Below are 13,846 nucleotides of genomic sequence, written 5' to 3'. Positions count from 1 at the left end.
CTTTAGTTTCTGCTCCTGCTTTCCTGTTTGTCAAGCTGCATACAGGCTTAATAGAAGGGGCAAGAGTTCAATCTGAGACGGCAAAGGCCCTGTCACACACAGAGATAAATCTTTGGCAGATCTGTGGTTGTAGTGAAATCATGGACATATTGTTCCATTTGTACACAGCCACAAACCTGGCACTGATTGTCCACAATTTCACTGCAACCACAGATCTGCCGCAGATTTATCTCTGTGTGTGACAGGGCCTTTAGGCTACTTTACACACTGCGATATCGGTCCCGATATCGCTAGTGTGGGTACCCACCCCCATCTGTTGCGCGACACGGGCAAATCGCTGCCCGTGCCGCACAACAGCCGTCACACATACTTACCTGTCCGGCGACGTCGCTGTGACGGGCAAACCGCCTCCTTTCTAAGGGGGTGGTCCGTGCGGCGTCACAGCGACGTCACTGAAGCGTCACTGAACCGCCGCCCAATAGCAGTGGAGGGGCGGAGATGAGCGGGACGTAACATCCCGCCCACCTCCTTCCTTCCTCATAGCGGCCGGGAGGCAGGTAAGGGGAGCTTCCTCGTTCCTGCGGCGTCACACGGAGCGATGTGTTCTGCCGCAGGAACGAGGAACAACTTCGTTACTGCTGCAGTAACGATTTTTAAGAATGGACCCCCATGTCGCCGATTAGCGATTTTGCATGTTTTTGCAACGATGCAAAATCGCTTATCGGTGTCACACGCAACGGCATCGCTAATGCGGCCGGATGTGCGTCACAAATTCCGCGACCCCAACGACTCCGCATTAGCGATGTCGCAGCGTGTAAAGCCCCCTTTTAAGTCAATGGATTGGGCAATGCATTCTGGAAAGTGAATGAAAGGAAGTTCCAGCACAAATAGTACTGGTAGAATGCTAACAAAGAGGAAAAACCCACTCAAAATGAATAGGAGGAAAATTACAGAAAATCTGCCAAAGATGGATTTTTTCAAAAAGGCCACTATACTTCAGATTAACCGTAGGTTGATCTGATAGTGTCTAACAGAATAATATAATTGCACTTCCTATTGATAAGCAATACACAAATTGTGAATACACATATTTTCCAACTCAAGAAGAGAATTATACTGTGATAATGAGGCTGCTGAAAATATAAGTATTTTTTTTTCCGTAATTTAGGGTCTTTGAAAGCATTACAGGTAGGATTTGCTCATGCACAGGTTTGATGGTGTATGATCTGATCACAGATTGTTCCATTAATCATTGCAGTAGACAAGTTAATGTATTGCCCTGGCTATAATACCTTCACATTTCAGTAAGAAGAACTCCAGAGTGTGACTGAATGAGGCGCTGACATAGGTACAGTTGTCAATCAATAAGCACGAGATGCACTGCCTGTTGAAGCTCCCATTGGTGTTAGTACTGCAAAGAAAATAATTAGCAAAGTGTATCAGTCTTAGTTTACATTATTCCCAATTCACGGCACAACAAGAAGCTATAATGGATACAACATAGAAAAAAAAGCCAGAGAGCTAAGCATACATCAAAGAAACGATTATCTAATTACTTTCCCGAATCGTAAAGAAAACATCAGCATAGCTTATCTGAATGTAAAGTCTGCACAGAAAAATTACATCTTATGTTCAATTTACTTTGAGACGAGGCAAACAATAATCTGGACAACATAGACATGGTTGTCTGGGACTAACAGATTGAAGACATCCATAGGAGAGGTCAACAAGATCAATGGGCGTTTGGCACTCGGTACCCACACATTGACCAGCTGGTTTCTGATCCAAAACTTTATTGGGACAAGAACCATTGGGGACTTCAAAGACAATCATAAACAATACATATATACACAGCTTAGGAAAATGTAATGGATATAAACACTGTGTCACAGGACCGAGCAAAAAAATAATAGAGATTCTCTGAGCCTGATCCTCCTATCGCATATAGTATCCCTGCAGTGGGGAAAATAAACTGATAAGTATAAACAAATATGGGGAAATCAAACAAAGTCAATTACAATACATAGCAATTTAAAGTGGAGTGCCACTAGAAATCTCCAGATGGTGAACCCCAACGTGCGTTTTGTGTATTAGATCATTGCTTAATGATGGGGGAAGTCTGTTCTAATATGTGAAATGTGCATCGGGGTTCTCCATCTGGAGATTTCCAGTGACACTGCACAAAATTGAATTTTTTTTTCAAAATTGAATTTTAACTTGGTATGCATTGTAATTGACGTGGTCTAATTTCTCCATATTTGTTTATACTGATTAGTTTATTTTCCCGACTGCAGGGATACTATTTGCTATAGAAGAATGTGGCTTTCGGATTTTGTGTGTTTGGTTTCTGATCCAGCAGGGGTTGGATGTAAATAATGTACAGAGCTAGGACAGCCCCACTCCATATGCTGTTTAGTGGCCACTCCTGGGTTCTTTAGATCAGAGGTCCCCAACTCCAGTCCTCAAGGCCCACCAACAGTGCAGGTTTTTGGGATTTCCTTAGTATTGCACAGGTGTTAATGTAATTACCTGCCCAGGTGTTGGTTCCAACAGCAGTGCAATGCTAAGGAAATCCTGAAAACATGCACTGTTGGTGTGCCTTGAGGACTAGAGTTGGGGAACCCTGCTTTAGATGACATCCTATTATAAGGTGATGGGGACATGATTTTTTGAAACTTACTAATATATGACAGGTTCTCTTCCTGCACTTGTTTGTGTAGACAGCACAGTTCTTCTTTTCACCAAATGGCTAATTCATCAGCCTCTTCCACTTGTAAACCAGTTTCTCCATGACCTCATGGACAGATCTGATCACATACTGCTCAATCTGCAGTTATTTTTGAGAACAGGGAAGCTATCTATAAGGAAGGCTGTGCTAGTACTGGAAGGAGGAGAACCTGAACTACCAAATTATATATTAGTAAGTGCCATTAACATTTTTGCTCCAACACATGTTTTTAAAATAGAGATAATGGGGAAAACCCCATTACCTTGAAGACTAAGGAGTACTTTACACGTTGCGACATCGCTAGCATCAGCTAGTGATGTCAAGCGCGATAGTACCCGCCCCCGTCGCACATGCGATATCTGGTGATCGCTGCCGTAGTGAACATTATCGCTACAGCAGCTTCACATGCATATACCTTGTCAGCAACATCCCGGTGACCGCCGAACAATCCCTCCTTCAAGGGGGAGGTGCGTTCGGCGTCATAGTGACGTCACCGCAACGTCACTAAGCGGCCGGCCAATAGAAGCGGAGGGGCGGAGATGAGCGGGACATAACATCCTGCCCACCTTCTTCCTTCCGCATTGCCGGTGGACGCAGGTAAGGAGATGTTTGTCGTTCCTGTGGGTTTATACACAGCGATGTGTGGTGCTACAGGAACGACAAACAACATCGTACCTGCGGCCGTACCGACATTATGGAAATGAATGACGTTACGCAGATCAGCGATATTGTACACTTCTGCGCTCGTTCATCGTCGCACCTAGAATTTACACGTTGCAATGTCACTACCGGCACCGGATGTGTGTCACTAACAACGTGACCCCGACGATATATCGGTATCGATGTCGCAACGTGTAAAGCCCGCCTAAGTTTAAGGCCAGGTAATTTGTAGCTTGACCAATATTCTAACTGGGGTAAGTGATAATGTGGTAACAACAAAAGTCACTGATTCTCTGATCTAGTCCACTTTTTGACTTGTACAAGGAGATACCCAGGATAATCTAATAAATCCAAAAAGAGAACAGTGCTGGGAGATAGTCTGAATTGTGAGAAGACTCTTCAGTTAGTATGTACTATGGTAGCAGTCAATCTTCATGATTCTTCATCTGAACGTTTTCTAAAGGGAACCCAACAGGTCAAATAATGCTATTAACCTGCAGATATAGGGTTAATCTACAGGTTAACAGCGTTATGAAGCTGCCTAGCCGCTGTAGTGAAAGTGCAGCATTGGGAAGAAAATAAATTTTATTTCTTCAGAGAGCTGCCGGCTTTCAGTCATGCAGGTATACCGGCATGGCTACAGTTACCCTTTACAGCACACAGAGTGGCAGCTGTAGGCATGTTTTGGCACCAACTATAGTGCATTAGTGCAAAGCTGTCAGTCAGTTCCGGGATGTCCTTACAGCCAATGCTCTCAGTGGTGATCATAATTGCTCTGGGTACGCCTGCATGACTGAAAGCCGGCAGCTCCAAGAAGAAATAAAATTAATTTTCTCCCAAGTGTTGCAATCACAGTACTGCAGCCAGGCACCTTTATAATGCTATTAACTTACAGATTAACCCTATATCTGCAGGTTAATAGTGTTATCGTATATGACAGGTTCCCTTTAAGCTGTCTGACTGGTGCACAACTGCTTCATCTAGACGTCTAAATCAACAAGCTATTAAAAATGTATCTGTGCCTAAGAAACCATTCACTATTATGCACGTTCCATGATACAATCCATCCTTCCCGAGTATGCTATCCATATTACTTTTTAAAATAAGACATCCTAAGGTTGTGCCCCGCAGTCACATCTCGGCACCATGTAACAGATCAAAGACTATTTACCTGTATAACTGTCTGCGCGTAGGGGAGTCTTCCGTGCTGAGAAAGTAGCTACATGAAATTAAAAACACAGATTAAACAGGGAATAGAGAATATACGTCTCACATAAAAGATACAAAGTACCAGCAGGTAGTTATAGTCATAGAGGAAAAAAAATAATTAAAGCCTAAAACGCTGAAGGGGAAACTGCGGTGACTTTGAACTATTTTCCTTTCCTCTCTTGGTCCCAAATCATTAATCCGGTTTCTTTAGAAACAATGTCCATGTTTGATCTGAAATCGCCTTTATATAAAGAAGATTATTTAATGCAGCATGAAAAATACATTCTCTCTTTTTGATTATTTTTTTTGCTGATCATTAGTCTTCACTGATCACCATTTTAATTTCTTTCACCTAAATTTTAGGACACATGAATCATGTCATATAGAATGAGGCAGAATAATTAGAGGTGTAAGATGACAAATTGTCAAGTACAGCCGGGTGTTTCCGCAATCCGGTGAGTTCATTCTCACTTAACAAATCGTGCCCATTGTGAAGCTGACAAAATCATTGCTTCCTCGTAAAGTGACCCAGAAATTTTTTAATATTTTTTTTTCTCCTCTGACAACAACAGGCACGGAGAGAAGCTTCCTCCTGAAACGACGTGGGAAGCTGAGATTGATGAAAAGATTCACAGTCTCTTATTGAAACCTTTGTGAATCCTCAATGATTGTCAGACCTCAAGAGTCAGAGATCTGTGACCCAACACACAAAACGCCTTCTTTGTGTAGCAACTGGAAACTGAGGAAAAGCGCATTTTATTATGTTTCACTGTGGCGAGAAATGACAGGACTTGCAACAGTTGACATCTTCTATCGGGTTGAACAAATGTTATTAGTCTTTTAGGAATTCAGTTTATATTAGCAACTTTTGGATAACTTTCTCTTAAAGGGGTTTTCCACTACTTTTACATTGATGACCTATCCTCAGGGTAGGTCATCAATGTCTGATCAGCCGGCGTCCGACACCCTGTCAATCAGTTGTTTTCGATCCTGGTGGTGGCAGAGGGTAACCAGAAATGCTCAGTTCCGGTGTTGCTATATCTTCTGATAGTGGCCACAGCCGGGTACTGCACATCCACCTCCCGTTCTAATCAATAGGAGTAGTGACCGGCCTTGGACATCCCCTACTCATTCCTCTTGTTCGAAAAATAAACTTATACTCACCTCTGACACGGTCGCGGTTTCAGCAAAGTCTGAAGTTGCGTTCCCAGGGCCCATGTGACATAGTTATGACACGCGAGCCCCGGGACCAATCAGTACGAGGCATCTGTATCCCCACCTTCAGATATTTGAGCAGGATTTGAGTGCTGCACTAAGTTCCTGCTCAAATGTCCGAGGGCAGGGATACAGGTGCCGGGCGCTGATTGGTCACAGAGCTCACAATGTCACGTGGGCCCCAGGTAATCGACTTCAGACATTGCTGGAACCACGGCCGCACCGGAGGTGAGTATTGGCTTATTTATCTTTCTAGGGTGAAAAGTGGAATGAAAACAGGGGGGACAACGTCTTTAACGAAGTTCGGAGGTTTAATCATTAGTAACAATGCTGACTTATTTGGAGGCCAAGAAAAGTGACCAGGGAATTTTACCATATTGAGGCCTTCAATTCCAAAATAACCTTTCAATTTTAAATTTTTAGTGTACCTCCGACAATATTTTTAAATTGGGCTTATTATATTACTAAAATAAATAATTTCTATTTGTTTTGTAGAAAACTCCATGTACCTTTACAATTGATTAGAAGAAATCAATTGGCTAATGTTCATGATTATTACCAATGGTAAAGATAGATGAGTGGCTGCCAGATCTGGAGGGGGCAAAGGATCAGGCTGGTTAAAATACCGTACTACATTGCCTTTGATTATTTTGAAAAACAGCTAATGTCAATAGATAGTTAGGGCTTGTTCACTAAGAGCATTTTTTACACGTGTTAATTCTTTGGCAAAAACACAGAGTTTTAGAGTTTTACAGTAACGGAAAAATGATGATCTAAAATCTCATTCACACTTTGTGTTTTTATTTGCCTCTAGTGCATTTGTTTTTTTTTTTTTTTTTTTTTTTTAAATACTGCAAGGTAAATTTTTTTCAGTATTTTTTACTGAAGTTTTTTTCCACCACCGAGATTAAAATGGCTTAGCACAAAAATAAATGCATCAAAAACTGCAATGAAAAAATATGCACCAGAACACACATAATTCATGCTTTAGTTTTCTGAACATAACCTACATTGTTCATGGAGATGGATGCTAAATGTCAACAAGCCCTTAGGTTTTCTCTATGTAGTTTACTTTTTATCAGCAAACTCTGCTGATAGTGGGACAGCTAACAATTATGACAGATAGATAAGTCAAACTTAGGGGTACTTTGCACGTTGCGACATCGCTACTGCGATATCGTCGGGGTCAAATCAAAAGTGACGCACATCCGGGGCTGGTAACTTCATCGCAACGTGTAAAGCCTAGAAGCACCGATAAACAATCGCAAAAGCGTCAAAAATAGGTGATCTGTGTAGTGTCGGTCATTTCCATAATTTCGCTGCAGCGACAGGTACGATGTTGTTCCTCGTTCCTGCGGCAGCACACATCGCTGTGTGAAGCCGCAGGAGCGAGGAACATCTCCTACCTGCGTCCCGCCTGCAATGAGGAAGGAAGGAGGTGGGCGGGATGTTTACGTCCCGCTCATCTCCGCCCCTCTGCTTCTATTGGCCATCTGCCGTGTGACGTCGCTGTGACGCCGAACGACCCGCCCCCTTAGGAAGGAGGCGGGTCGCTGGTCAGAGCGACTTCGCAGGGCAGGTAAGTGCGTGTGAAGCTGCCGTAGCGATAATGTTCACTACGGCAGCTATCACAAGATATCGCATCTGCGACGGGGGCAGGGACTATCGCGCTCGGCATCGCTACAATCGGCTAGCAATGTCGCAGTGTGCAAAGTACCCCTAAAAGGCGTTTACCTTGAAAAATATATTAACTAAATAAATATGAAGCACACTGACAGACATATACAGAAAAGAGCCCCTGTGCAAGAACAATATTAGGGCCTTTTGGTCTCCAATAGCTCCTCAATAGCTGCACAGGTTGTACCAATGCTATATCAGACCCTAGTATAGCATCACATAGTCTTTTAAAGAGGTTGTCCTCTACTTCTACATTGATGGCCACGTTATCAACGTCTGATTGTCCGGGGTCCGACACCTGGCAACCCTGCTGATCAGCTGTTCCCTATCCCGGCAGCAGCAGCAGGCAGGCGGAAATGCTTAGTTCTGGAGCTGTCCAGTCTTCTGATTCTGGCCACAGCCGGGTACTGCACATCTGCCTCCCATTCAAATCAATAGGAGGCGGATGTTGTGCAGTACACGGCTGCGTCCACTATCAGTTGATGGGCAGCTACGGAACGGAGGATTTCGCCTGCCTGCTGTCACCTCTGGCACTGAAAACAGCTGATTGGTGGGGGAGCAAGGTGTTGAAGCCCGGCTGATCAGACATTGATAGCCTATCCTAAGGATAGGCCATCAATGTTAAAATAGTGGACAACCTCTTTAAGATTGTTTTTAATAAGACGCGAGTCTCCCTATCGAGCTTAGTACTGGTGGTCACAAATACTCAGTCACTTTCCCCATGGCCGGTTTTCTGCATAATGATCGTTTGCTCAATGTAGACTAGACAATAGAAGTAGTAGAGCATCTCACGGGGTCTGGGGGATACTCATCACCATGCCGGTGAGGGTCAGGGGGTTATCATAGGTGGCCCTGCACGGTTTTGTGACCCCGAGGTGTCCACAAAAAGGGGAATGGATGGTGGATGGGATGATGGGGATGAAGGAGTTGTCTCGAGATGCCACCTATGGTATGCGGCCAGGAATTAGCCGCCGCTGCGGTCACTATCCTCTGGGGCGGATGGTGTCGCAGCTAGGATAGTTCAGCTTCCCGCAGGTGAAGCTAGGCCCCAGGGAGGGTGATGGAGGTAGCAGTGGCCGTTGGCACCGAAATGCAGGGTGACGGCGCCGGCAATGAAGGAATGACACAGAAGTTGTGGTTCCAGGTCTTTTACTCATAGTTCGTGGGCTGCCCAGAGGCACCGGTCTCCGCTGTGATGGACTCCAGCCAATCCCGGGTAAGTCAAAGGACAGAACCGGTGCGGTAGTCTGTGGGCCCTTCCTCCTTGCGCATTTTAGTGTGGATCCCCGTAACCTGAAGTACTTAGGGACCCCTGTTTAGTGTTAGAGTTCCTGTCCCTTGTGTAGGTGGTGCGGATCCACTGTGGGGCCTGACTGTAATCATGACTCTGGATCCTATGTGCCACTGTGCTCCGGGATCTTGGTGTGACCAGAGGGACATGGAAACTCCCTGTCCGGCAGATTCTGGTGGTCCAACATAGAGTATGTTCTGGCCTAGGTCTCTGCACCCTGCACTGTGCCGGTTCCAAGGGAGCAATGAAGCTCTCCCCTCAGCAACCGTGTTTCTCCTTCATCCCACAGGAGCTCCCGGTCAGCCAGCTCCTCCCCTGTCGTCCCGTGCTCCTTCCAGTCTGCCCGGTCCTAACTGTGGAAGCTCTGAAGCACTCTCCACAGTGACCCCGTTGTTCTGAGTCTCAGACTATTATGTCACTCTCTCAGTCGGTCCCGGGAGGCTCTGAATCACTCCTCCCGGTCAGTCCCTGTGAGGGGAGCAATGCAGCACATCCCTCAGCGACCCTACTTCTTCTGTGTATCAGACTATTCCAAGGTAAAAACTGTGTGTTCTCTCACTTTCCCTGTGATGCTCCCACCTTCCTGATGACTCACTGGTGGCTGGGAAAAACCCATTGTTATGGTGACTACCTTTAGCCCAGTTCCAGTGTCTTGCTACTAAGCTGGGCAAGCACCTGAGCTGTGTGTGTTGTGTAAGTGATAACCAGTGGTTAACCTCTTCCTTACTCGGGATGAGTACTGCACCTTAAGTGAGATGCAATACCCTGTGGCGACTGAGCCTCAGGGGCGCCACAGTAGTTTGTCAGTGAAGGAGCTCGGCCTTTGCAGTACATCACAGTATAGCTGATAAACTGCTGTAGACAGTGGAAGTAAGATGTGACTATATTATCAACTCCTAAAGAGAAGAAGGCCATTTTATTATGAGCCCACCTCCAGCAATGACACGGCTTCCACTATGCCCAATGGCTTCTTTAAGCAGGAGTCGGACAAAGTTCTGTAACAGCCATTTCATGGTCTGTGGTCTATAATCTGCTTTATGTATTTTTTATAATTAAGTGCTACCTAAAAAATGTATAATACAGTGGACTCTTTTGGTATCATATTTAGTATGGTCACTATGGATAAACAACATTACTTTATTCATTAGTTTCTAAATGACGCCCTCTTATTGTCATAAATGATGCAGAACTTTGTTACAAAAAACGAAAATAAAATACCATATGAATTTTCAACATTTATGTATGGAGAGACATTTTGTGAATTCTAGTGAGTTAATGTGTCTCAATATTTACGTCTTAACTTTTTTGTAGCCATTACAGATACACGGGCTTCTTGTTCCATTTATAAAAGTAATGTGAGGGTTATATGCTTTATAAAAGCTACTTACATTTTTTGATTCTTTTCATCATATGCAAGAATCTCGGTAACATCCCAATCTCCTGAGGTAATAGACTGTAAATTGTCATTACTGTTGTTAGCCTATAAGATAAATGGAAAGTTTAAAATGAAACAAACATTTTGAATCAACAATTGTTAGACCTGTGTATGCATGAAGACTGAGGCTATAACTTTGTCTTTGTATCTAAATACACAAACTATAAAAGATCTACAACATTATGGTGTGTACAACTGGGACAACTTTTCTACATGGGGCATTATATTGTGTGAGGGAGACTGGGGGGCATCATTCTGTATGTGGGGAACAATTGTGCCATCATTCTGTGTGTGCGGAACTGTCGGGCCATCATACTGTCTGTGGGGAACTGTCGGACCATCGTAATGTGTGGGAGGAACTGTCGGGCCATCATACTGTGTTTGGGGAACTGTTGGACCATCATACTGTGTGTGGGGATCTGTTGGACCATCATACTGTTTGTGGGGAACTGTTGGGCCATCATATTGTGTGTGGGAAAATATCGGACCATCATACAGTACTGTGTGTGGGGAACTGTCAATCCATCATACTGTGTGTGGGGAACTGTTGGGCCATCATACTGTGTGTGGTGAACTGTCTGACCATCATACTGTGTGTGGTGAACTGTCTGACCATCATACTGTGTGTGGTGAACTGTCTGACCATCATACTGTGTGTGGGGAACTGTCGGACCATCATACAGTGTGTGGGGAACTGTCTGACCATCATACTGTGTGTGGGGAACTGTTGGACCATCATGCTGTTTGTGGGGAACTGTCGGACCATTATGCTGTGTGTGGGGAACTGTCAGACCATCATACTGTGTGTGGGGAACTGTCAGACCATCATACTGTGTGTGGGGAACTGTCGGACCATCATACTGTGTGTGGGGAACTGTCTGACCATCATACTGTGTGTGGGGAACTGTCTGACCATCATACTGTGTGTGGGGAACTGTCAGACCATCATACTGTGTGTGGGGAACTGTCTGACCATCATACTGTGTGTGGGGAACTGTTGGACCATCATGCTGTTTGTGGGGAACTGTCGGACCATTATGCTGTGTGTGGGGAACTGTCAAACCATCATACTGTGTGTGGGGAACTGTCAGACCATCATACTGTGTGTGGGGAACTGTCGGACCATCATACTGTGTGTGGGGAACTGTCTGACCATCATACTGTGTGTGGGGAACTGTCTGACCATCATACTGTGTGTGGGGAACTGTCAGACCATCATACTGTGTGTGGGGAACTGTCGGACCATCATACTGTGTGTGGGGAACTGTTGGGCCATCATACTGTGTGTGGGGAACTGTCTGACCATCATACTGTGTGTGGGGAACTGTCGGACCATCATGCTGTTTGTGGGGAACTGTCGGACCATCATGCTGTGTGTGGGGAACTGTCGGACCATCATACTGTGTGTGGGGAACTGTCTGACCATCATACTGTGTGTGGAGAACTGTCGGACCATCATGATGTGTGTGGGGAACTGTCGGACCATCATACTGTGTGTGGGGAACTGTTAGACCATCATACTGTGTGTGGGGAACTGTCGGACCATCATGCTGTGTGTGGGGAAGTGTCGGACCATCATACTGTGTGTGGGGAACTGTTAGACCATCATACTGTATGTACGGAACAGTCTGAGGGCCAGTCTACAGTAGGTGGCCCTTCCTCCAAGTTATCATATTACACCCCGTGACACTTATTAAATGCCTGCAATAGCAAGCAACAGCTCTTTTGGTATCATAAGGAACATATCTTTAGTTGCTAGCCATTTCTTGAGCAGTATTGCATAGCAGTGACTTACTTGTGATGAAGAAACAGCAATATGGTGAAATTTCCCGCGACCTAACTGTGGAATTGCTCTCACAAAGAAGAACTTTCTTCCGTCCTTCGAGAAGATTGGCTGCTCATTCTGGAAAACAGACAAGATAGAAGTGTTAGCATTCATGAGGCAAAAATCAATAGTCTAATGGCTCAGCTAAACACTTGAAGCAGAGCTGTATGAAAAAAACAATTGAGCAGTGTTAACTGTTATTACCCATACTGTAGTCTCATTTCTCCCAGACTAATGATGCCATGCCGGTAATATGAAGCTGCAACAAAAACTGTAAGTCCTGTCAAATCAAGATTACTAAGAACTGGATCCTGCAAAAGCTTCAGAGAAATTCTAATTGGCCAAAAAGTGACAAATTCATATAGAAAACACACTCCTACACATGACACATAAAACTAGTATTTTGTTATAATAAAACCACAAAAAGGAAAGTCACAATGGCAATTATCAGTGACGAAAACATGAATAATTCACCCGTATTCTGTCAAAATTTTATTTGTGGACGTAAATGAATAAATAATTTCTACTATGCAAAGTTCCAGGTTTTGTTGGAAATTTTATATTATATTTTTTATGCAGGGTCCATCTTTTAGAGACATAACACAGGTTGTTATGAAAAGAGAAATTAAAGGGAACCTGTCCTTTCGTTTTTGATATTAAACCGCCCCAATGTGTTTTACAACATGATGGAATGTGCATCACTATCATGTTTTTTTAAAAAATAAATAAATAAAATCAATGTATCTATAGTAATAAAAGAATTTAAATACTTAGGTGAAGGCAGTTAACACCTTAGGGTTCAATCATAGGACGTCACTTTTGCTGGGATCAGTCACTTGTCAGTCAAGCTCAGACATGATTATTTTTTGAACTTGGTAATACCCCCTGCATTGTAATTCATTATATCACAGGTACTTCACAAAACACTTCTCTGCTGAGCTCCGCCCATTACAGTCACATGATCATATGTGGTGTACTTAATCCTGTGCACTATATGTCCTATTGGGGGTTTTTATGTTGGAGAAACAGGACAGAGACTGAGAGAAAGGATGAGATCTCACCATCACACAATTACAGACAAAAAACCCATTTACCTGTGTCCAAACATTTCTCTGCTTCAAGGCACAACATAAACCACATGAAAGTTGTCATATTAAAAGGCAACTTCAGATCACAGAACCATCGAACGGTCTTGGAATACAAATTCATTACAATGTTTGATTCTGTCCACACAGTGCTCATCCTGTCCGGAGGATTTATGACCCACTACAGAATCTGAGGGGTCTGCTCCAGAGACTGAGGGCACCAGACCTCTGATGCTACATGGATATTGGGACACTAAAACTTTTACACCACTAATCAAAGCTAATCAAGGATTCACTCTCTAAGCTCAATGTTTGTTTATTTAAATGCCCTTTTACTATACCATGCCTCTGCTCTGTCTGTGTATATATTTGTGTTTTTTCACATACTTTGTTATGCCATGCTTGATGAAGAGACCTGAGAAGTCTGGACAGCTTGCTGTGTAACATCATTTATTTTATTTTAGTTAACCATTAAAAGGTATCAGAACTACTGTACAAGATTATAATTTTGTTTGTCTCACGGAGAGCAATCAATCAGTCACATGATCGTGACATCACACAGGTCCTGCACAACATTTCTCTTCTGCTGAGCTCCAAAGCTCAGCATTGTTAAAAGTGGTGGAAGGACCTGTGTGATGTCACAATCATGTGCCTGTAATGGGCGGAGCTCAACAGAGAAGTGTTTTGTGAAGGACCTGTGATATAATGAATTACAATGCAG

The 13,846-nt window shown here is 43.8% G+C and overlaps 1 protein-coding gene across 3 annotated transcripts in view; it reads right to left on the bottom strand.

Annotated features, from left to right (window-relative positions):
* DPP6 (dipeptidyl peptidase like 6) overlaps positions 1 to 13,846 on the bottom strand; it is a 1,510,443-nt gene that overhangs the window by 71,117 nt on the left and 1,425,480 nt on the right. For all 3 annotated transcript variants that reach the window (XM_075315434.1, XM_075315436.1, XM_075315435.1), the window contains exons 13-16: positions 12,011 to 12,118; positions 10,169 to 10,260; positions 4,560 to 4,607; positions 1,293 to 1,411 (exon numbers count right to left, since the gene is read on the bottom strand). In XM_075315434.1, coding sequence (XP_075171549.1) covers positions 1,293 to 1,411; positions 4,560 to 4,607; positions 10,169 to 10,260; positions 12,011 to 12,118 — 367 coding nt within the window. The remainder of the gene's footprint in view (positions 1 to 1,292; positions 1,412 to 4,559; positions 4,608 to 10,168; positions 10,261 to 12,010; positions 12,119 to 13,846) is intronic.

Source organism: Anomaloglossus baeobatrachus, chromosome 6 (genome assembly GCF_048569485.1).
Source record: "Anomaloglossus baeobatrachus isolate aAnoBae1 chromosome 6, aAnoBae1.hap1, whole genome shotgun sequence".
NCBI lineage: Eukaryota > Metazoa > Chordata > Amphibia > Anura > Aromobatidae > Anomaloglossus > Anomaloglossus baeobatrachus.
Note: the sequence above shows the minus strand (reverse complement) of the source record. Positions and strands in the feature narration are given on the sequence as shown.